The sequence below is a fragment of the Mastigoproctus giganteus genome, chromosome 1 (assembly GCF_048544385.1).
Source record: "Mastigoproctus giganteus isolate SK-2022 chromosome 1, ASM4854438v1, whole genome shotgun sequence".
Lineage (NCBI taxonomy): Eukaryota > Metazoa > Arthropoda > Arachnida > Uropygi > Thelyphonidae > Mastigoproctus > Mastigoproctus giganteus.
The window spans coordinates 248,676,183-248,701,387 of NC_143575.1; the positions used below are offsets into that span (position 1 = coordinate 248,676,183).

Below are 25,205 nucleotides of genomic sequence, written 5' to 3' on the forward strand. Positions count from 1 at the left end.
TTACTGCAATCATTCAGAATGCTTCAAGTACTTGAAGCTTGACACTTTCTCAACTGTTTCATTTCCAATGTTGAAGTCGGGATCCTCGGTATTCTTATTTCTACTTAAATAAGTGAGCCACCTCCGTAGCCAGGAGCAGCAGTGTGTAGCACACGCTTCTTGATTAGACCGGGGTTCGAGCCCGTGACCACCATATACGGAAGATGCGGAAAGGTCAGGAAATGACCACCGCATATCCCCAGAGAAATATGGCCTTAGCTGCTAATGCTCCTAAAAACCAAATAACAAACAAACAACTCTTGATTTTTTAAGGAGTCCTTATGTGCTGTAATGTAATAACTAGATCGTATGTATAGCTTAGCTTAATTTTCAGCACTCACCTCATAGTAATCCGCTTAGCTGGTGGAGAGTTTTACCACATACATAGTGGTTATAGAATTCTAATGATTTACAGGGATTATGGGTTTAAAACTAAGTTATGGGCTATAAAAAAATTAAGAAAGGAAAGTGCACCCTTCCATTCTATGATTGCCTAATTAAATTAAATTAGATGAAGAAAAATAGAAGCTAATCGCGCACGAGCGACTTTCGAGATTCCTTGTCTTCAGTTAGCTATAGTGGAGGGGGGGGGGAAGACTAGCTACTCTAGCTACAAAATCCTTGAAAACGAAGCCCTCGTTATCGAATGGTTTAAGCACCATACATCACTCAACATGTTCAACAAAAAGATTCCCACGAATTTCTCCCCCATTTGGAATTTAGCACGTATTAAGTTTCCACGTGCACTGAAATGCATTTCAGGAACCAAACCCGTATATAACACAAGCACGGTCTCCCCCCCCCCCCCTTAGCTAACTGAGGATGAGGAATCTCGAAAGTCGCTCGTGCGCGACTATTAGCTTCTATTTTTCTTCATCTAATTTAATTTAATTAGGCAACCATAGAATGGAAGGTGCACTTTCCTTTCTTAAAGAATTTTTTATAGCCCATAACTTAGTTTTAAACCCATAATCCCTGTAAGTCATTAGAATCCTATAACCACTATGTATGTGGTAAAACTCTCCACCAGCTAAGTGGATTACTATGAGGTGAGTGCTGAAAATTAAGCTAAGCTATACATACGATCTAGCCAAACAAACAACTTAAACAAGTGTAAGGTATTTTGTTTTATTTTCAGAGCCAATGAGATTAGATTCCTTTTCCAACACCATTAAATTAGAGATGATGCTCTATATCATCACTGACCAGGCATATCTCATCTGCATATGCAAAGGCCTGGTGTATACTCCATTCAGGTATACTCCTTTCCTTGTCTCTAACACTTTTTTCCAAAGCCAAATTAGAGCAGGGGTGAAAGTGCATCACCCTGTTTTAATTTCAAAACACTATTTCATTTTGTATTTTAACCTTGTTTATCGATTCTGTCATGCATATTTTCTTAGGGATTCCAAATTTTAACATTGTATTCCATAGTATCTCTTCTAATACTATTATACACGTTACTGAAGTCGATAAAGAGCATGTGCATGTCCTGGTCATATTCATATTTTTCCTCCATGAGTTGTCTGACTGTAAAGATTTGGTCAGTTGTGGAGCAGTTTCCCTTAAAACTACAATAGTAGTCTCCTAATGTTTCCTTTGTGTAGTAAGTTAGCCTCTGTAATAAGGGGGGAGAGAGTTAGAATTTCAAAAGAATACATAGCATAAAATAGTGAAAATACAATATTAACAAACAGAAAAAGTTAATGCCTACATTGTATAGGAAGCATTGTATGTATGTAGTCATAAGCTAAGTAACACAAGCTATATACAAAATGCAGAACTGGAGCGAGACAAAAGTACTGAAATTAGCAGAAAAAATAACAAACTTGAAATATTTTAAGTAGATAGCGATATAAAATGGATATAGATGAGAAATTAACTAGAATTAGATCTAAAGTTGAAAACATAAGTGGATAAAAAAGAGTAAAGTGGAAGGATTATGTATCCAAAAATTATTATGAAAGTATTGAATAACAACAAATAAACTAAAAATGGAGATAACTAATTTACACCAGCATCAACTGCAAACATAAGCTAAGTAACACAAGGGCAAAACTATGTAAAATATCATGACTGGATGTGATAAACCAACTACAAAAGGTAAACATAAGGAAGAAGTCTGATGTAAATCATACATTTTGGGGGGGGGGGGGGAAATTATAATTAACAATATTAAAAACTCTACAAAAGTGATACCTCAAATATAAGAGAAATTGCCAATCAGTTAAATAAAGAATTTTCTAAAGTTAGAAATGGCAATGTTGTAATCATTAAAAATAGTGGCTATCTGAATAGATTGGAAAATGGTAACTTTAGAGGTACCTTTTTTAGAAATATTAGAAAAATTAACCATCCTCAAAATTGAAAGAATCATGTGTATTGCAAAGTTTAATAATAGAGGTGTAGTCATCATTAATGACAATATTTAGATCAAAGTAATTGGCAATATGATTACAGGCATTAGTTTTTTCCAAAGTAAGTCTCCTGAGGATATAAATACCAAAATCTAAGAAAATCTGTACAGTTAAACACACGCAGAGATCATCAACATATTTAAATAACAGAATATTTTGTGGACAAGATATTTCTTCTATATTCTTCATTCTTCTATATACAGTCAGGTATGCTACAAAAAAAAGTTTTTATCAATAAAATCAGGATGCCACAACGAACGCGGAGAAATACTATCAGCCGATGTAGCACGCACATGCACATTACGTGTAAGGGTCTTCCTGCTTTGATGAGAGCATCAGTTATCATTTGTAAGGTTCAGTTATTAGTTTAGTTCAGTTATCTGCTTATTTGTCCTTTAGCGGTGAAAAAATATTTTTTTAATTATTCTGCTATGTAATTTTAGCCATGAGCCAGAAAAATAGTGAGAAAGCTAATAAACTTAGAAATAAAGAAAGAAGTAAGTTCCAAGCGAGAAAGTGGAAAAGTGTAGGAGATCCAAGTGCTGAATATGGTATGGCTAAATCAACAATCAATACAATTTTAAAAAACAAGGAAGAAATAAAAAGTGCGAAGGGAATCGCTAGGTTAAGCAGTTCACATTGTAATATCACAGAAAAGATGGAACACTTGGAACACTGGATTAATGAAAAACAAATGGCAAGTGATGGTGTCAGTGAGGCAATTATTTGTGAAAAAGGCCAAATAATTGTTTGAGGAACTTGGTGCTAAGGCTCCTAGTACAAGTACTGGTTCTGTAAAAGAGTTTTTTTGGCACCAAGGGGTGGTTTACCGGATTTAGGAAAAGGACTGGATTACATAGTGTTGTGAAGCATAGTGAGACTGCCAGTGCAGATAGGGATGGTGCTGAACAACATCATGAGAAATTTAAGAAAATAATTGAAGATGGAGGCCTTCTTTCGCAGCAGGTGTTTAACTGCAACGAAACTGGCCTTTTCTGAAGAGAATACCATGTAAAACATATATCACGAAGGAGGACACCACCTTGCCTGGCCATAAGCCAATGAAAGACTGGCTTACATTGCTCTTTTGTGCCAGTGGTGCTTTGGGTGACTGCAAGGTCAAACCATTGCTCGTGTACAATTCGTATAACCCCAGAGCTTTTAAAAACATCAGGAAAAACTGCCTTGGAGTTTTGTGGCGTTTCAACCACAAGACTTGGGTGACCATGAGTCTTTTCTCCGACTGGGTGACTGAGATATTTGACCCCACTGTCCATGACTACCCTATGGAGAAGGATCTTCCACTGATTCTTTTGGTCATGGATAATGCTCCAGCCCACCCCCCTCCTAATTTGATGGAAGAATTACCAGATGAGTTCAGTTTTATCAAGGTTCACTTCTTGCCACCTAATATGACGCCTCTCCTCCAGCCTATGGACCAGCAGGTGATCACAAATTTAAAAAAAAAAAACTCTACACTAAGGCACTGTTCAGGAATTGTTTTGAGGCCATTTCTTCCAGTGATGTGACTGAAGGACTTTTGGAAGGGTCACTTCAATATAGCAGATGCTGTTTTCCTAATTGTGGTTGTTTGGAAGGAGGTTTCTGTTAGGTGCTTGAATTTGGCTTGGAGGCCTGATGCTGTGGCTCCAAGGGACTTTGAAGGCTTTCAACAGTTGTAGGAAGAGCCTGTTGTGCAGGAAATTGTGTCTGGGCAGTTCCATGTGCCTGGAGATCAACGAGGACAAATTGGTGGAGGACCACAGGAAGGAGCTGTCATTTGAGGAGCTAGCAGAGCTTCACAATGAAGAGGTAGAGACACTGAAGAAGAGGAAAGCTTTTGGGGATGAGAAGGACGAGGACAAGGAAAAAGGTTACAGCATTCCAGCTGAGGATCTTAAAGTGGTGTTCTCTTGCTGGAATAAACTGTCCAAACTTATAAAAGATCACCCAATATTGCCTTTGTGGAAATGGGCTTTAATAATTTTAATGACACCTTGATGGCTCACTTTTGGAGGGTCCAAAAATCCAGGATAAAGCAGTCAACCCTAGATTCATTCTTCAAAAAGGTGGACAAATGCCATCCAACCGATGAACCTCCCACAGGACAGTCACTCAAGATGAGTAGGAACGATGACTCCTCTCGTTCCAGGCGCCTCAGTAGCCAGGCGGGCAGGAGCAGCAGTGCACAGCACACGCTTCTTGATTAGACCGGGATTCGAGCCCGTGCCCACCAAATATGGAGGATGCGGAAAGGTCAAGGAATGACCACCGCATATCCCCGGAGCAATATGGCCTTAGTTGCTAATGCTCCTAAAAAAAACAAATAACAATAATCCTCTCCTTCCACCTCTATGTGATTTTTTATGATTTTTATTAGGGAAAGTTTGTTTATATTTTCACTGGGGGAATATTTTTTATGCTTTTCATGTGTGAAAGATTTTTTATACTTTTATTATTTGTAAAATAATAAGAGGAGTTTACCTCAATATAGTACGTATAACATCCTTAGGAAAATCATTTTGAATATTTTCGTTAGATTCTTTTAATTGCGTTAATTTGATTTTTAATTGTTTTGAATTGTGTTAAATTGGTTTTTAATTATTTAATTATTTATATTTTACTCTAATGTACCGGTAAGTTGTCGATTTTTTTCGTTTTTATTTCTGGAGGGTATCATACGGAAGTGTTCTACGTACTATATTGAGATAAACTCTTCTTATCATTTTATAAATATTATTATCAATGTAGAACGTATTGAGTATTACAGCTCTGATTCATACCATCTAATACTTTTATTATGGAAAGTTAGGGAAAGATTGTGTATCCTTTTCACGTGCATTAGCTTGTTTATGCTTTTTATTAGGGAAAGTTTGTTCATATTTTTCCCTAAGGAAACATTGTTTATGCTTTTCAAATTTTATGTACAGTGTATAAAAGTTAAATAAATTTTATATTATTTTTACACTTATATTTTTCATATTTAAATCGTTGTATTGGATGGTAACTTTGCTCTAGGCTGTGGGCCTGGAACAGATTACCTTTAAATACACATATTTCAATGTATGCTAGAACGAACGAGGTTCTAGAACCAATTACGTTCGTTCTAGCATACCCCACTGTATCATTTAGCAAACTGCTAATGACAGCTTTATTCAATGATGTGTATTTGTTTATATCAGGGTTATTAAAGTTAGATTCAGGATTTTGTATTACTTCATATTTTTCCAAAATTTCTGTACCCCCCCCACCTGTTTGGTTAGTTAGCTCTATATAATACGAAATTTCTAGAATCTAATTTTCTCTTTCTCCAATAGATGTCACTGTATATTCTTTTCAAAGTTTCCAGACATTTTCCCAACAATCCCCCCCCCCCCCCCCCGTTAGATGTCACAAGCATACAGCTCTAAATATAAAAAAAATAGCGAAATGCTTAAAGTTTAAAGCTCTATATATCTTGATGTTTCTAAATTTATTTATCATTTGCACATTTACGACTATGGAAGTTCGGCTCCTTTTCATTTTATATAAATTCAGACACTTTTTTATATATAATTTCAGGTCTATATTCATCTCTATAGATTTATTTATCATTCACACTTAATTTTAGTTCTTGTTTTTCACTATTAATAATTCAGATTTATATTTGTCTATCATGCCAACTGTTAAAATACATTTTACTTACACACACACTTCATTTATTATTTTGGTTTCTATTAAGTTTAATACATTAAATATTGGTGTAGATACACCATCGACAGTATTTAAACAAAATACTACAATAGTAGTGTAAAGGCATCATTTCAACTATCTCATATTGTGATCATCCTTCACAATGAGTTACCATGTTTGCACCACATCGAATAAGTAATGCTTCACTAATAAAGACTATTGTTACTTATTCTCAGTGAGCACCACTACCCAGACGGTACTTTTCACCAATGAAAGGCCAACAAGCCTTGACACGGTGGTGCCCACCAAGAATAAGTAACAAGTCTTTTCTATTAGAGAAGCGTTACTTATTCGAGGTAGTGAAATACATGGTAAATCATTGTGAAGGATGATCACAATGAGATATAGTTGAAATTATGCCTTTACACTACTATCGTAGTTTTTGTTTAAGAGCTATCTATGGTGTATCTAAGCCATCATTCAATAGATAATTTTAAGTGCTTATAATATTATGTCTTATTGCATTTGGATTTATTATAGTATTATCACGTACACCTTTTGGCATCTCTCATATTGTGGGATTAACTTCACAACCAGGGTTATCATAATTGCAATAACAGGGTACCTGCTCATCCACCGATGAAAGGCTAACAAGCCTTGAAATGGTACCATCTGGGTGGTGGTGCTTGCTGAGAATAAATAACAATAGTCTTATCTATTAGTGAACTGTTACTTATTCGAGGTAGTGCAATACATGGTAACTCATTGTGAAGGATGATCACAATACGAGATATAGTTGAAATGATGCCTTTACACTACTATCGTAGTTTTTGTTTAAGAGTTATGGTGTATCTACACCAATATTTAATATATAATTTTAAGCTCTTATAATATTGTGCCTTGGTGTATTTGGAATTATATTAATCTTAATCTAAAATTTCTACCAAATTTTATTTTATACTTAACTTGGTTTTACCCTTATTGGCATATATTTTACATCAAAAATAGACATGATTACTGTTATTGCTTGCAATTCCTGCAGTTTACACCTGATGATGCTGGGGTTGAGAATTGTGTAGCAACATATTCTTTCTTGATTAAATTCCTATGTTTTATGTTTTTTTTACCTATCCTTTCTTCCATTTTACCTTTCTTTCTATCTCTCTTTTTTATTTCCATTATTTCTTTTCTTTCACTTATCATTCCTTCCTTTTGTCTTCTTATTCGCTTTCTCTCCCTTATTTTTATTTTATATATATATATATATATATATATATATATATATATTATTCTCTCATAACTGACTTGTAAATTTGCAATTCATACTTTCAGAACTCTGTTCAAAGTGCTTTCTACAGGAATGGGATTTGCCTCTCCAAACTGTTTGAGCCATCCTATTTTTTCTATATTTCCTTTACTTTTTATTTACCTATATACTCTTCTTTCTATTTCTCAAGTTTTACAAACAAACGCATAGCAAAAACTATATTTGTCCTATACTACTTTTTTCCTCCTTCACAAAGTTTTAACAAGTAAATAACACAATTAAAAAGTAAATAACGCACAACTTTGTGCATTATTTACTTTTTATTTTCTGGATTGTATTCATCACGAATAACCTTACTTTCACTTCATTAATCATTTTTTTTTTTTTTTTAATTTTATTTTATTTACCACTTGATTGAGGCCTCTATTGTCTAAGTCTTTTATGTTCTAGATATTTCCGTTACATCTCCTTTTTGGTTTCATTTTGGTTTAGTCAGTTATATGACTTCCTTTATTAACTTGCATGTATACAACCAAATATGAGGGAAATTACAATGCAAGCAAGGTTTTCATGGTTGTTCCTATATTGAGTGAGTGGTGCATTGTGTTTTCCCCCATATTTATCACCTCATAATCTCATAAATTTCAAATTCATTAATTTTATTAAATTCTAAATTCTTTCTAAATTCACCATTTTTTAATTCTTTATTTCAAGACATGTGCTTTGCATGAGAAACAGACTATATTGTCTTTTCATGCAATTCTATTGGTTGATGATTTGAAAATGACACAAGGATTGTGTATGTGCCAATATATTTATCTAATTTTATTTAACAGTGAAGTATAAATTAATATAAAAGGACATGCAGCAGATGTAAAAAGCATTCAAACTAATAACTGGTAAAATTTTAAGATATACTTTAATTCTAATAACCTTGGGACCTACAGAAAGCTGGAAGGAGTAAGCCAAAAATTAAGACAATTAATACGAACAGCATTAGCCACGTTGAAAAATTTCTTTAAAACCCTCTTATTTCTTTAATGGTGCATGTGTGACCACTGTAATCATTTAGGTTTATATATATAAATTTTTTTTAATGAAAACTTCAAACACAAAAGGACCTTTAGTACTTCGTACCGTGTGGGTTGAAGATTGAGAAGATGAAAGAAGATACCTGTTGACATTAAACTTGGATTTTTTTTTTTTTTTTTTTTTTGGTCGTAATTTTGAGGAAATGTGTGTAAAGGGAGGCCGTTCCAGACAATGGGAAGTTGAAGGGATAAATGAGGAAGAAGAAAAGTTGTTTCTGTGAGTCAAATTACACAGTAAATGGATATTCACTGGTTGCAGCACATGTTCAAACTGGTTTGGAAGACAGAAAGAGAGGGGAATTATAGAAGCCAATTCAGAATAAAATGTCTATGAGACACGGTATGAGGTAATTAATGACCCATCTTTTTGTAAGAGATGGGTCATTAAATTAACCTAACTGCCCTCATTTGAATGGAGTCTAGAACATAAAGGTAATGGGGCACTGCCCCAGGTGTGGGAACAAAATGCCATAGTAGTGCAGATTTGAGATTTTTACTGAGTAGCTGTTTAGATAAAGAGTAATGCAGAGAGTGAAAACCCAGTTTTTTTTTTTTTTTTTTTTTTTTTTAAATAGAAACAGTAAACATTTGTGATGTGCCAAGAGAGATCAGAAGTCAGGGTTATCCCTAATAAAGACATGTGATCTTGTCTAGAAATCTGAGTGTCGCCAAAGACTGGGTTTTCTCTTTTGCTATTGGCATTACTTTTCTTCTAAACAGCTACTCACTCTGTACAGATCTCAAATCTGCCCTACCATGGAATACTCTTCCCACATCAGGAGCAGTGCCCCCATAACCTTCCAAGCTTCTTGACTCCATTCAAAAGAAGGCAGTTAGGGTAATCAATAATCCATCTCTTACAAAGTCTCTCCATTGTATCTCACAGACATTCTGTTCCTGAATTGGCTTCTATAATTCTCCCTCTCTCTTCCAAACCAGTCTAAACATTTGCCACAACAAACCAACATTTGTTTACTGTCCAATTTCAAACTCACAGAACCAACTTATTTTTTTCCTCATTTATTTCTTCAACTTACATTTTCTGGAAACCTCCCTTCACATGCATTTCCTGAAAATAACAATCTACTTCTATGAATTATAATCTAATGTCAACAAGGATCTTCTTTCATCTTCAACCCATGCATGGTAATAAGTCCATAGATTTTAAGTTCTTTAACGTTTTATGTTTGGGGTTTTCATAAGAAAAAAACTGCTCCTTTTGCTCTGACTTTAATCCTAACACAGACATATGTCAATTGATCAGTTTCCAAAGTTCTAGTGTATCGTTTAGCAAATGGCAGCTTTATTCAATGATGTATATTTATGCCAGGATTAAAGTTAGCAATCACTATACTTCACTACAGGAACTGATATGGAAACATTACTAGAACTTATATGTATATATTTAAAAAAAAATAAAAAAAAGGTTAAGCTTGGTAAAGTATGAGAGTCTACTCCTATGTGCCAAGGCAACCTAAAAATGTTTCTGCTCTGTGAGATCAATAAACTGAAATAAAATAAGAAAAAAGAGGGGGGGGGAAGCAACAAACTCTAGCAGAATGAATGAATGACCCCCACCACCAAAGAACAAGCACCACTTCAAGGTGACATCAGAACTTGGAATCAAAAGTAAAAAATGTCACAACCCCTGCCCTCTATAGGTTAAAAAGGCAAACATAAACCAAAATCAAATTTAAATTATCAACCTCTTCCTGTACTGCCAACACTAACAATGCTATAAGGATCATAGGAAATGATCAAGTGTAAAATATTTTTGCCCCTAGTAATAGTAGTAGTAGCATGTGATGCAAGAAAGACGTGTATGAGCTTATGCAGCATCAGCCGAAAAAAAAAAAAAAAAACACCATTCCCTCCAAATGCCTGTCCAGTTCCTCCTTAAATTTATTCAACCTATCAACTTCCACAATGACAGATGGAAGTTTGTTCCAGCAATTAACTACCCACTGGCTAAAGGCAAATTTCTGCACATCTATTCTACATCTGTCTTTTCTTAATTTGAATTTATGCCCCCTTAGGTTCGTAATCTGAACAAGTGGAAGGATCCCCATCAGAATTCAGCATGCTCCACCCATTCAAGGCCTTATACACCTCAATCAGATCACTGCGCAGGTGCCTAGTCTCCAGCCACTGCAATTTGCAGAACTTAAGCCTCTCTTGGTAAGAGGATCCCTTCATTCCCCTCACCAATCTTGTTGCCCTTCTCTGTACACGCTCAAGTAAATCTACATCCTTCCTAAAATGAGGCCTCCAGACCTGTATGCAGTACTCAAGGTGTGGCCTGACCATTGCCTTATACAGAGGGACAATCACCTCCGTCTCCCTGCTAGCAAAATTCCTATATATCATTGACAAAACCCATGACCTGCCCTGGCAGCCTGTCTGCATTGCTCAGAAAACTTCATATTTGACTGCACAATTACTCCCAGGTCTTTTTCATTTTCTACCACCTTAAGTGTAGTACCACACAGTTGGTACGTTTCTCTGGGGTTACTTCTACCCATATGCAGTACTTTGCATTTGTCAAGGTTAAGTTGCCACTTCTTAGTCCATCTGCCCAAATTATCTAGATCCTGTTTCAGTAGCACACGCCATTACTGTCATTAACAACCCTGCCAACCTTTGTATCATCTGCAAATTTCGACATTACGCCTGATATACCTTCATCAATATCATTGATAAATATACAAAACAACAGTGGACCTAACACCAAACCCTGTGGAACTCCACTAATAACATTAGTCCACGAAGAGCAGCACCCATTGATTACCACCCTCTATCTTCTCCCACTTAACCATTCTTTTATCCATTGTAGCAACTTACCCTTAATACCATTCTGCTCCAATTTGTACAATAGTCTTCCATGCGCAACAGTGTCAAAAGCTTTCCTGAAATCCAAATATATGATATCAAAATTATTTTTTGCATCCAGTTCCTTTGTAACCACATCATAATATCCTATCAAATTTGTCAGACAAGACTTTCCCTAACATGCTTCTACAGATAGCAATCATCTAGTTGATTGAAAAATGTATCCCCCGTGGTGATTTTCTCCCCCAATTATTCCAATTATTAAGGAGCAGATCGAAATTTCCCATAAAAAAGCATCTACATTTAGCCACCCATTCCATTCTCTTTTGTTTGTCTTTGTTAAATATATTGTCAATGCCATAGCAAAACACTGTCCCCTATTTTGGGTTACACCAAGAATCCATTAGCCAAATTATGTTGGCATTAGTTGTCATAACCAGCAGCTTAAACTCACTTATTTCACTGATAACACTCCTGCCACTGCTGTAAACAGTTTGAACGCATTGTTTACTTCCCTGATGTAACCTGTAATTCTTGCAGTCCAGAACCATACAGTCCAGCTCTAACATTAGAAAAAAAACCACCAAAAAACCACATACTTGAAATGTGATGTTCAAAAATTATTTTTAGGTTTACATGAGCTAATATATAAAACAGCATGGCAAAACATTTTAAGAGCTCTAATGCAATATTTCTTGCTGGAAGAAAATATTCAAGAAACTTTCCATTCAGATTATAAAACTCTTTTTCCTTTCTTTTCTTTTGTTTACTTTAGAGTCCCTTATGCAACATTCAAAATATCTTAGAAATCTCTTCCTATTAAATACAGTTTTGAAAAATTATGTACTGTTTGTCCATTCCTCAGATTAATATTTCTTTATGTTTTCTTTCCCTCATTCCATGATAACACCAAAAAACACCTTCAGTTTGTTTAGTGAAACAGAAACCCAGTAACACCTTATGGAACAGTTGGAAACTGCCTTATTTGGAAGTTTACTATTCCCCCCCCCTCTCAGTTTCTTCACCAAAGTCTAAAATTTCTCAGTTTTGTCATTTGATCTTTATAAGATCATGAAGGCATGTCTAAAGACTTCACTCTAACAATGTATAAATGGCTCTGTAACATCAACAATGGGGGGTTGAGGGGAATCCACCTGCTGTCAACAACTGAATCTAATTATCAACTTAGTTTTTTAGATTGTTTATGAATGTATAAATGGATGGCAGTAAAATAACTGAATAGGCCCTGCTGTTAAAAATTCACAAATCAAATAAACATTGATTTTTAGTTTTTCAGATTGCTTATATGAAGTATAAACAAATGGCAACACAATAAGCCAGTATTGGCAGGAAAACAAATTTCATAATCAGAAATGCTGACAGTTATGGCACCATGACATCCAACCGAAAGAGGACTTAAAAAAAATTAAAAAACCAATGCCACCCGGCCATTAGCAAATCAATATAAACATCAGTTTAGCCTTTCAGATTGTTTACAGATATGAAATATAAATAGATGAGAGTACAATAACTGTGCCAACACAGTAGAAAAACAAATTCTATAATTGGAAATAGCCATATGCAATACTGAACCGTAAAGGGTTCAAGCTATTAAGTTTGCTGTCATAGCACAGGCTTTCTGTTCACTTATACTTTGAACTATATCATCCCAAACCAATATCTATTACCCACTTTTCCCCCAGTGACAAAACCACTATATTGCCAGGGAGGACAGAGAGAATGTGCAGTTTTGTTACTTGGGAAAAGCCTATTTTTAGAGTTGTGGCAATATACTGGTGAACATATACGTTGCAGCCATCAAGGAAGGTTAACCTGCTCATGAATGTGTACACAAACACACACTTGTATCAGCTCTAAGGAGTACAAAGTATATATAAATTTTTCAAGATCATTTCAAACAATGTTTCAAAGTTCAACTTCCAGTAAATGCTACCATCTCTTATCTGTATTTATAAGTAATTGTACACAGTTATGTGAGAGAGAAAGAGATCTTTATTGCAACACAGATGATTACATAACAGTGTAGTTGCAACTATGCATCACGGCACAGTGGCCAGGGGTTAACAAAATAATACCAAGGCAAGGTTGCTTGAATAAATCAAAAGGATAAAAGCATAAAATAATAATGAATAAACTAATAATAATAAATAATTAAGTATACTAGACATTAAGTGATTATATACACTTTGGTTACAAAATACATAACATAGAATATACATCGGATTGAATTGAATAATAGAGTGCATTGATTGGGGTCCGGTTATAATAGTGGTAGCCTTGGCCACCCTCCACAGAGTATTCCTGTATTATCAATCTTGACTAAACTTGTTCAAGTCGACATTAGATCATGGATGAGTGCTAACATCTGCTGAGGAAGGAACCAGTCTGACAGGTGAAGGCGTGTTCGAAGAGGGCATAGCTGTGGAATTGCTTGCGGATGCACCACTAGGATCCTCCATGCACAGTTCTCCCAGAAGGAGAGGAGAGGAGAGGAGAGGAGGCCAGTCATGAGCTTGACCGTAATGACAAAGTCTCCTTTCATCAATGAGCTATGTAAGCCTTGGGATGTCAAGTGTGTTGGCCATAGTGGTGGTTTGGAGCCGAGGAGGTAGATTGAGCTTGTGGCAAGCCCTCTTGAGGAGCCAGTACTCGGAGAAGAACACTGGTTTGGTGGTAGAGGGAGATGCTGATGCCCAAATCTCTGCAGCACAGAGAAGTATGCCAACCATAATAACCATCTCAATCTGGCAGCTTTTGTGAGAAGAGTATCTCCATGTTAGCCAAACAAAAGCTTTGGTCGAATCTAATCCCTAGGTCAATGTGATTTTGAACAAGTGAAATCGAAGCTCCATTGAGGGTGGGATGGATTTTTGTTGGGCTTTGTCTGAGTGAGAAAAACCATGGTTTCTGACTTCTCAGGATCAATGAGTAGACCAAATTGCTTGAGGTACATAGATATTGATGAGAGTGTGTAGGTTAGCTCTTCTGAGATTTGGTGAGGGTCTTGGTTTGCCTTAATTGGTGTGAGTATCTTTAAGTCATCAGCATAAACCAGGGTATTCAGCTTCATGACTACCAGTGGGGCAATGAGGGCAGTGAAGAGGAAGCCAGATAGTAGTACTCCCCCTTGTGGGAGTCCAACTGGGATTATCTTGCAGTATTGGGTGTTGTCTATAGACAGTTTCACTATACGATTTTGCAGAAGAAATGTGAGGAAGCCTAAGGTGTCACCACCTACCTGATAGTGGTTCTCTAGTAGCTTTAGGAGAGATGGGATGTGCACAGCATTGAATGCAGATGCAATATCTACATAGGTGGCTGCTAGTTCTTCTCTATTCTGAAAGGCTGTGAGGATTCTGTTAGGAGCTGCTAGAAGATTGGACACAGTTAATTTGCACTGAAGTGCATAGCAAATGTGTGTGTGGGGGGGGTTGTTCGGCAGGATCTGCTTGGTGAGGAATTGGCAGCAGTATTTTTTTCTAGCAGCTTCAACAGGCAGGATGAGTTTGTGATCAGTCTGTAATGTTTCACTAGTAATGGAGTTCGAATTTTTTACCTTGGCTTGACTAGGTATTCCTTCCATTGTTGTGGGAAGCAATGGTTTGAGAGCACAGAGTTAAATATATAACATATATTAAATATATAAAAATATATAACAGAGCTTGTAGGATGTAGGGACTTGGGCATTTAAGCATAAATTGTGGTATCCCATCAGGTCCAGTAGTAGAGGTTGCTGTCAGTGAGTTAATAGCAGTAATCAACTTTTGTAGTTGATATTAGTGTGGTGGTCAGTGCATCAAAGTTGGTGACATGTTGGTGGCTGGGAGTGATCATCTTGGTTAACAGTGGCAGTAAACCTGGTGATGTAATAAGCCAGCTTTGGGGATCGCATTGTGGGGGAAAACCCAAAGGAGTGTCCTTATATGGAACTTTCCTGGTACGTATGGTCCTGTCAAAGTACAATTTGATAGCTTTGGATTTCTGGCAGTTAAACTCTGATTAGCAGGATGAAAATAGATTTTAAAACTGTATATTATGGCTGTGAGCACTGTTGCGCAATTTTGGCTTACAAAAGCTGAAATTCTGAGGAATTCAGATCCAGAATTTGACCAAGTAAAGATGGTATTTAAAAAAAAAAACAGTAGCAACAAGGTTTCCCGCTCCCCGAGTTCTTTTGCAATTTCTTACATTTTTAAATTTGATCTGGCTTTTGAAATAATTTCATTCTAATGGTGACATGACCAAACCAAAATGAGAACAAATTAATATTTAAATATATTTGTATACAAAGTAATTGTTAAAAATTTTCAAAATTGGGACCACACAGTGCTTATAAACTCAATCATGAAAAGATTTTAGAATTCCAAAAATTTTTATTTAGTACAGTGGTGCATCGCAATTCGACTATAATCCATCGCCGAATTAGAGTTGAATTGCGGGTCAATATTTTCCATATAAGTTTATGGAAAATTGATTAATTCGTTGTCGGAGAGAAATACACAGTATTATTGACTTTACTATATTCTACCATATAACAAACGAAATTACAAAATAATAATGAGTAGATACATTTCATTGAGCCTTAGATGTTGGAAGGATGTCTTATTTATCTTGTTCTGCCCTTTTTCTTCTCCTCTTGGCTTGAATGGGGATGAGGAATTGATCAAGGGTGGGCTGTCTCTCCCTCTTTTTCAAGATAGCCTTGAAGTGATGCATAGTAGTGTTGTTAAACAAGTCTGTCATTCTAGTTAAAACAGCAGTGTTGGGGTGCCATTTTAAACAAGCAGACCACACCTTCTCCCAATGGAATAAAATTTCTTTAATGGCAGCTGTTGGCATCGGCCCTTTTTCCCTGTCTTCTTCCTCAAGTGAAATTTCCTTTTCTCTCTTTTCTGCTTCCTGTTCGCCGAGTGTTTTGAGTTCTTCCACGGTTGGTTCGTCATCGTGATCCTCCACAAGCTCTTCCACATCAGCCTCATCAACTTCTCCTATGTCGAGGTTCTCCACCGGCAAAATGATTTCTCGCATGGCTGCAGTTGCTTCTGATTCTTCAGTGGCTTGGATTGCATTGTTGTCATCCCGAAAAAAGGAAGGAACGAGTTTCTTCCATGATGCACGAAGGGTCCTCCGTGTCACTCCCTCCCAGGCAGTTTTAATAAAGGAAATGCCGTAAAGAATATTGAACTCAGTCTTCCAGAACTCCTTCAGTGTCTTATCAGAAGAATGAGTCACATCAAAAAGCTGTGAAAACAAAGCCTTGGTGTAAAGTTTTTTAAAACAGGCAATTACTTCTTGATCCATGGGTTGGATCAGTGATGTAGTGTTTGGAGGCAAAAACTGAACTTGAAGTCAATTTCAAGAATGTCTGCAAAGTCTTGGGGGTGGGCACTAGCATTGTCAAGAATCAGCAGTGCTTTCAAAGGTAAATTGTTGTCAATGAGAAATTTTTTTACGCTCGGGGCAAACTCCTCAAAAATCCAATCTTTGAAGACTTTCTGGTCTACCCAGGCTTTTGCATTGGATCTCCACATCACTGGCAGTTTGGACTTGATGATTTTCTTCCCAAAGCAGTGAGGATTTTTAGAGTGGTAAACGAGAAGTGGCTTTACTTTAAAGTCTCCGCTTGCATTTGCTGCCAATAACAAGGTAAGCCTATCTTTCATACGCTTATGTCCTGGGAGCGTCACTTCTTGCGTGATGTATGTTCGATTCGGTAAGCGATTCCAAAATAACCCAGTTTCATCCCCGTTAAAAATTTGCTGCAGCAAGTAGCCTTCCTTCATGATTAAATCTTCAAATTTTTTCACAAACTCTTCTGCAGCCTTTTTATCTACACTAGCGCTTCCCCATGTCTGAGAACATCATGGATACCTGTTCTACCTTTGAATCTGTGAAACCACCCACGACTTGCCTTGAATTGATCAGTTTGATCTGAGATACGTCCTGGAATTTCTTCTGCAATTCTTCAAAAATTAACCTAGCCTTCTCACAGATCATTGTCTGAATTATTGGATCTCCTTTCATCTGTCTTTCTCCAATCCAGGTAAGAAGCAGCTTTTCCATTTCTTCATTGATTAAAGATCTGTTTCTGTCAGAAATTTCCATTGCTCCAACGAACACCCTAGCACCTTTAATTTTGTCTCTTTGTTGCCAAAAAGTTGCCATGGTTGACCTAGGGATGCCATACTCTTGAGCTACATCTGTAATTATTCTACCTTTCTGAACTTTTTCTATAATTTCTTTCTTCTTTTCTATGCTCAACCAAGTGTGTTTCTTTCCTGAATTATTCTGCTTTTCACTTCTCTTTGGACCCATTAACAAATTTCACTCAAAAAATAAACTACCAAAGCACAAATTTTTTTACTTTATGAGAAATGCAGAATTATAAATTAGCATAAACAACCAGAGCACACGTGAACTCAGACTACGATTATTAACGAGATAATGTCTCATAACTGAGGAAGAACTGATGGCATACCTGTAGCTATCTTTGAGGGATCTATTCCCGCTTTATCTATCATCGGTTAAAATTTTGGCACTAATGATATTAAGAGTAGGAGACCGGCCGAATTACTTAACAAGTACAGGTCACTGATGAAAAAAAGCCGTGAATTAGGGTTGAATTTGAAAGTGTCTGCAATTCTGCCCAGACACGATAGGAGGGAGTATATGATGAGAGCCCTGTCGATCAATTCGGCCCTGGAAAGATTGTGCAGGGCTCAAGGGGTAGAATTTTTTTCAGCCTGGTCTGTACTTGTTAACAGGAGAGACTGCTTCTACAGGGATGGGATACACTTAAATAAAAAGGGTGCAAGAATGTTTGCTGATGCTTTCGAGGCAGTGTTAGGTGGGTCGGAAAACTGCTAGATTGGGGGGATACAAGGACTAATAGATTAACACTAGCCACTGGCAGAGGGAAAGTGATTCTTGCACTGCTTCTGTTGGAATGAGCAGCAGCCTGAAAAATAAGATGCAGAATATTACAGAGACTGCTGGGAATCATGGGGGTACAAGTAAACACATGGGTTGTGTTAGGGTGGCTAAGATGAAGAGCAGGTGCATGTAGACTTGCGTGTACACCAATGCTGGGAGTTTAAGTAAATAAATTTGATGAATTTGAGTTATTGCTCAAAACAACCAAGGCAGATATTGTTAGGATTTCAGAGACAGTGTCACACAGATATAAAGAATGCAGAACTGGAATTTGGGGAGTACAATGTCTACAGAAAGGATAGACAGGATAGGAAGGGAGGAGGGGTTATGCTATTAGTTAAGAAACACATAAAATCCAAGGAAGTGAAGCCAGTCGACATCACTGGACAGCACAGTGTCGAGTCAGTTTGGTGTGACATAAACATTGGGAGATCAAAATTGAGAGAGTACGAGTGTGCTATAGGCCTAATGACTCTGATGAGTATAATAAGAAACTGTACAGAGAAATAGAGTGGGCCAGTAAATCAGAGAGTCTTATAATGGGAGATTTTAATTTCCCAGATATTGACTGGAATTTGGGTGCTGGTCACTCACACACTAGCAGGGCTTTTGTGGATTTATTGGATGATTGTTTTCTACATCAGCATGTTCAGGAGGCAACTAGAGGGAATAATACTCTTGATTTGATTATCAGTAGTGATTCTTCATGCATTAAGAATCTGCAGATAAATGAACCACTAGGTGGCAGTGATCACAGTGTTCTGAAGTGGGAGTTACTCAAAGAGGTAATTACCATTAGGGGTAAAGGGAAGGGGTATTGCTTTTGTAAAGGCGACTACGATGGACTGAGACAGTATTTAAATTCTATACAGTGGGATCAACTGATGATGTTACCAACAGCAAATTCAAAATGGGAAGCATTCAAAGAACTTATCTTGCAAGCTACTAGGCTTTACATACCAACTAAGAAATATTGTTCAAGGTTTAGGCCTAAATGGATGTCAGATGAACTAATGAGGCATATGGCAGAGAAGAAAAATGCATGGGATACATACAAATGAACACGTGACACAGAAGCCTATGATAGATACAAGTTGATCTGTAACCAAGGTACAAAGGAGGTTAGGCAGGTGAAGGCAGATTAAGAGAGATCCTTGGCAAGGGATGCGAAGAAAAACAGCAAAGAGTTCTTTACTTATGTAAACTCTAGAAGGAAGGGGATGAATCAGATTGGTCCACTTGATATCGATGGGTCAACTGTTGATGATCCTGCTCAGGTAGCTAACAAACTAAATGAATATTTTGCATCGACATTCACACATGAGGAGTTATTCAGCGAGGGGAATGCCAGAGGTGTATTCAACTCTAGCAGTAAGCTAGAGAATCTTGTAATAACTGAGAGTAAAGTGGAGGAGAAATTGTTGAAGAAACACAAGAAAGGCACCTGGGGTGGATGGGATCTATCCAGTTATATTAAAGGAGGCAGCAAAGGAAGTAAGCAAACCCTTAGCCATAATTATGAGAGCTTCCTTGGACTCAGGGGAGGTACCCATGGACTGGAGATGTGCAAATGTGACCCCAATTCACAAGGGAGGATCAAAGGCTGACACAAGTAATTATAGACCTGCGAGTTTAACTTCTGTTCCCGGAAAATTAATGGAGGCACTGGTTAAAGAAGCACTGCAGGATCATCTAGACAAGACTTCAGTTATAGCTCGGACACAGCATGGTTTTGTTAAGGGGAAGTCTTGCCTGACCAATTTGATTGGATACTATGATGCAGTCACAAAAGAACTGGATGCAGGGAATAACTTTGATATTATATACTTTGATCTTAGAAAGGCTTTTGATACTGTTGCACATGGAAGACTGCTGCACAAATTGGAGCAGTGTGGCATTGGAGGCAAATTGCTGCTATGGATAAAGGGGTGGTTGAGGGGGAGAAGACAGAGAGTGGTAATCAATGGACACTGCTCATCGTGGACTAATGTTATTAGTGGAGTCCCTCAGGGTTCAGTATTGGGTCCTTTATTGTTCTCTGTATTTATAAATGATATTGATGATGGTATATCAAGCTTAATGTCCAAGTTTGCAGATGATACGAAGGTTGGCAGGGTTGTCAAGGACACTACTGACACTATGCTGCTGCAACAGGATGTGGAAAGATTGAGCAGATGGGCTGTTGGCAGGGTTGTCAAGGACACTACTGACACTATGCTGCTGCAACAGGATCTGGAAAGGTTGAGTAGATGCGCTGAGAGGTAGCAAATGAAGTTTAACATTGACAAATGTAAAGTACTACATATGGGAAACAGCAACCCCAGAGCAACGTATCAACTCTGTGGTACTACACTGACAGTGGTAGGGAATGAAAGGGACCTGGGGGTGGTTGTGCAGGCAGATATGAAGTTCTCTGAGCAGTGCAGATGGGCTGCAAGAGTAGCTCATGGTGTATTGTCAATGATATATAGGATTTTTCTAGCAGGGATAAGGAGGTGATTATTCCCTTGTATAAGACAATGGTCAGGCCACACCTAGAGTACTGTATACAGGCCTGGAGGCCTCATTTCAAGAAGGATGTAGAGATGCTGGAACGAGTACAGAGATGAGCAACAAGATTAGTGAATGGAACAAAGGGGGTGCTCTTACGAAGAAAGGCTTAAGTTTTGCGAATTACAGTGTCTGGAGACTAGGCACCAGCGAGGTGATCTGATAGAGGTGTACAAAGCCTTGAATGGTTTGAGCATGCTCAATGCTGATGGGATTCTTCCTCTTGCTCAGAATAATCACCTGAGAGGGCATAAGTTCAAATTGAGGAAAGACAGATGTAGGATAGATGTGCGGAAATTTGCCTTTAGCCAGCTGGTGGTTGGTAGGTGGAGCAGACTTCCATCCCTTGTCGTGGAAGTTGATAGCCTAAATAAGTTTAAGACTCAGCTGGACAGGTATTTCAAACGAACAGAGGGGTGAAGTGGAAGTGGTTATTTTTTATTTAACTTTATTTTTTTTTTTTGGCTGATGCTGCATAAGCTTGCTTTCTTGCATCAAATGCCTCTACTAATGCTAAATGTTACTCCCGCTCTTTAATACCATTGGTTAAAATGTATGAAGTAGCCTTCACTATTTAGTGCTATTTAGTAACTTTAAACGCAGTTACGTAGTCCAGCAAAGAATTCTATCGTGCAATATCATGTAGTGTTTTCGCCGGCCCGTGAAATCCGACTGTTGAATAGCGGTACGTCGAATTGCGAGGCACCACCTGTACCTGATTTTGACAATTAGGTTGTACCATTTGCCTATCATTAAGGACTTGAACAAGCTAGATTCCAATTAAGCTCCCCCCCCCCCCCACACACACACACTAGCTTTCGCAAAAGAGGAAGCAAATTGATGCCTTCATTTAGTATCAACAATTCAATTTATTCTCCCCTTGAAGACAAGTCAGTTTGTCTTCAAGGGATTTAAATTTATGTAAAATATTTCAGAAAAACTACTATTGTATTTTTTTCTGCATAAGAAATATTGAAAGTTATATTTAAACAACTTACAGATTTATTGGTGAAGCCATTTTCTTTCCACCAGCGTTTATTCTTTTGCCTAAAACAGGGGGGGAAAAACACATGGAAAAATTGGTTAAGAAGACAACTATACAAAGCCAAGAGAATTTAAGCTTCACATTATTAATGATGCCTTTGATTAACATAAGCTAAAATGCCTTAAGAGTTTATTTGAAGAGGAATGTATTGTTCAGAGTTAGAGTGAACAATGCCATCAATGCAATTTATGGAAATACAGAAATATAAAATAGCACTTCTTGTAAGTAAATCAATATTTTATTCAATCACATTTAAGAGAATATAAAAAAATATATCAAATAAAATAAAATAAAGGAGACATGCAATACCAACTGTAGCTAACTATGCATACTTTTTTTTATTGTATCTAAAACAGTCTAACACTATGGACACTTATAAGTTAACAAAATATTCTTAATCCTTTTCTTTTAAAACAGCGCTAAAGTGTTCTGAGCAAATAAAGCATGCCTTAAAATGGAATCCCATTTTCTAGTGCACCTACTATCTTTGATTTCTTTTAATGTCCCACTGATCCTTTCCACCATTCCATTGTTTTAGAAAGGAAGCAGCAATGTGTACAATGCTATATGTAAACACAAAGTAAGCACTTTCTTGAGAATATAATAATTATAGAAAATGAGGTGTCAAATGATTGTAGCAGTACTGGAGTAACATTAAAAACATGTAAATAACTAAAACTACCCAGGTAAACAAATTTGAGAGAATATATGGCACAGCATCCCCACATTTAGCCCCACAAAACAAGTAATTTCAGATATATATTCCAAACTGGCTACAATAAGTATTAATATTTGTAAAATAATAAGAGAAGTTACCTCAATATAGTACGTAGAACACTTCCATATGATACTCTCCAGAAACAAATATTGATATCAACGTAGAACATATTGAGCATTACAGCTCTGGTTCATACTTTTTTTCATTTTAATTTCTGAAGAGTATCAAACGAAAGTGTTCTATACGTACTATATTGAGGTAAACTTCTCTTATTATTTTACAAATATTGATATCAACGTAGAACGTATTGAGCATTACAGCTCTGGTTCACACTATTTTTTTGTTTTAATTTCTGGAGAGTATCACACGAAAGTGTTCTACGTACTATATTGAGGTAAACTTCTCTTATTACTTTACAAATTGTTATCAATGTAGAACATATTGAACATTACAGCTCTGGTTCATACTATCTAATAAGTATTAATGCAGACCGATGTGCAGGCCTAATTTTTTGAGGTGCACTTCCAAGTTGTGTAACTCATATATAAAAATATAGCCTTTATTTTAATTTAATTAATTAATTTATTTAATAAATAAATTCAAAGGGCTGTCCATGATCAGTATATGTGGCCACAAGTAAGAGGTTTAGGTACATATCTGCCATAAAAAAAAAAAAAAAAAAAACACGGCCCATTCTGAACTGTGGCACCAGAAGATGCTGGCTACTCTAAATTAAATATATATATAGTTACAATGAATATGTAAGTTCTGGCCACTGCTATTTCGAGAAAATAAACTTATTACTATTTATTAATAATAAATTGAGTCAATGCAGCTACATCTGAACTGTAAGGTGGCCAGTTAGCAAGTATTATGGGGCCAGGGATGTGTTATAGCTCACCACAGTGCTAAAAACTTTCTTGCATACACCCAAGTGCCTAATACCACCAAAATCTTGATCACTTTTTAGGGATAGTAGAATATAAAGTTCCTGTTAGCAGCAACGAAATCTTTTTGTACAGTGACTGAATATTGAGGTACTTATGTTTTATTTTTCACATAATCACAATTACATTTTAATTTAGAATCAGGCCTACAAGAAACCCTCATACCTTTTCAGTCATTTACTTATTATTCCATTTACCACTGTAAATAAATGTTTCACTTAGGCAGAAAGTTTTAATAAGAAATGAAATAATTATGATATCATCAATACACTGTTAAGATGTGAGACAGGAGATACAGGCAAGAATCGAACTACAAAAACTGATTCTTGCACTGTTTCTATTGGAATCAGCAGCAGCCTGACAAGTAAGTTCTTGGGGATTTCAAGAACTGCTAGGAGTCATCATGAAACAAGTAAATACATGGGATGTGTTAGAGTAATTAAGGATAAGAACAGGTGCATGTATACTTGCATGTACACCAATGCTAGGAGTATAGTAATTAAATTTGATGTGCTGGTTAAGACACCACATATACAGACACAGTTGGGATATCGGAGACATGGTGTCACACAGATATAAGGAGTGCAGAATTGGAATTTTGGGAGCACAATGTGTACAGAAAGGATAAGAAGGGAGGAGGGTTTATGTTTTTAGTTAAATAAACAAAATTTAGGACAGTGCATTGTTGAGTCAGTTTGGTGTGTTTTTTTTTTTTTTTTTTTAATGAAAACTCCAAACACGAAAGGTATCAAAACCTATAGCACTTAGTACCATGTATGGGTTGAAGGAGAAGTATGGGCGGGAGGTGGATGCCGGAAACTTTGCTCTAGAGACTAAAACATGGGTTTCACCACTTCAAGCCTCCAATAAGCAAAGTGGTGGTATTTCACCGGTTGATGAAAGTCATCGGCTAATATAAGCACTAGAAAAGCCAAAATGAGTGTGTTATAGGCCTAAAGAGTCTGATGAGTACAATGAACTATACAGAGAAAGAGCAGGCCAGTAAATCAGAATGTCTTGTAATGGGGGGTTTTAACTTCCCAGATATTGACTGGAACTTGTGGGTTGGTCACTCATACACTAGAGAGAATTTTTGTAGATTTACTGGACGGTTGTTTATCTTGAACATGCTGCTGTAGAGCAGCATGTTCAAGAGGCTACCACAAGGAGTAATACTCTTGATCTGATTATCAGCAGTGATAATTCATGCATTAAGAATTTGCAGATAAAGAAATCACTAAGTGGCAGTGATCACAGTGTACTGATGTTGGATTTACTTAAAGATGTAACTACCATCAGGGGTAAAGGAAAGGATTTTTGCTTTTGTAAAAGTGACTACAGTGGTTCCAAACAATTTATAAATTCTATACACTGGTGGGAGAAACTGATAATGGCAGTTACAACTTTAAGTAAATCCCACATCAGTACACTGATCAATGCCACCTAGTGGTGCCTTTATCTGCAAATTCTTAATGAATGAATTATCACTGCTGATAGTTATGGAAGAGAAAAATGCATGGGATGCATATAAATTATCAGGCGACACAGAAGGATATGGAAGATATAAGTTAGCCAAGAGAAGGCAGAATACAAGAAATCTTTGACAAATAAAAACAGGAAAGACTTCATTGATTATATAAACTCTGGAAGAAACAGGGTGAATCAGATTGGTCCAC

The 25,205-nt window shown here is 36.8% G+C and overlaps 1 protein-coding gene across 3 annotated transcripts in view; it reads right to left on the reverse strand.

The window, feature by feature from the left end:
* The window catches only part of LOC150091741 (uncharacterized), a 468,496-nt gene that overhangs the window by 88,659 nt on the left and 354,632 nt on the right, over nucleotides 1-25,205 (reverse strand). For all 3 annotated transcript variants that reach the window (XM_090376795.1, XM_090376796.1, XM_090376797.1), the window contains one exon: nucleotides 21,818-21,866. In XM_090376795.1, the coding sequence (XP_090232921.1) occupies nucleotides 21,818-21,866 (49 nt within the window). The remainder of the gene's footprint in view (nucleotides 1-21,817; nucleotides 21,867-25,205) is intronic.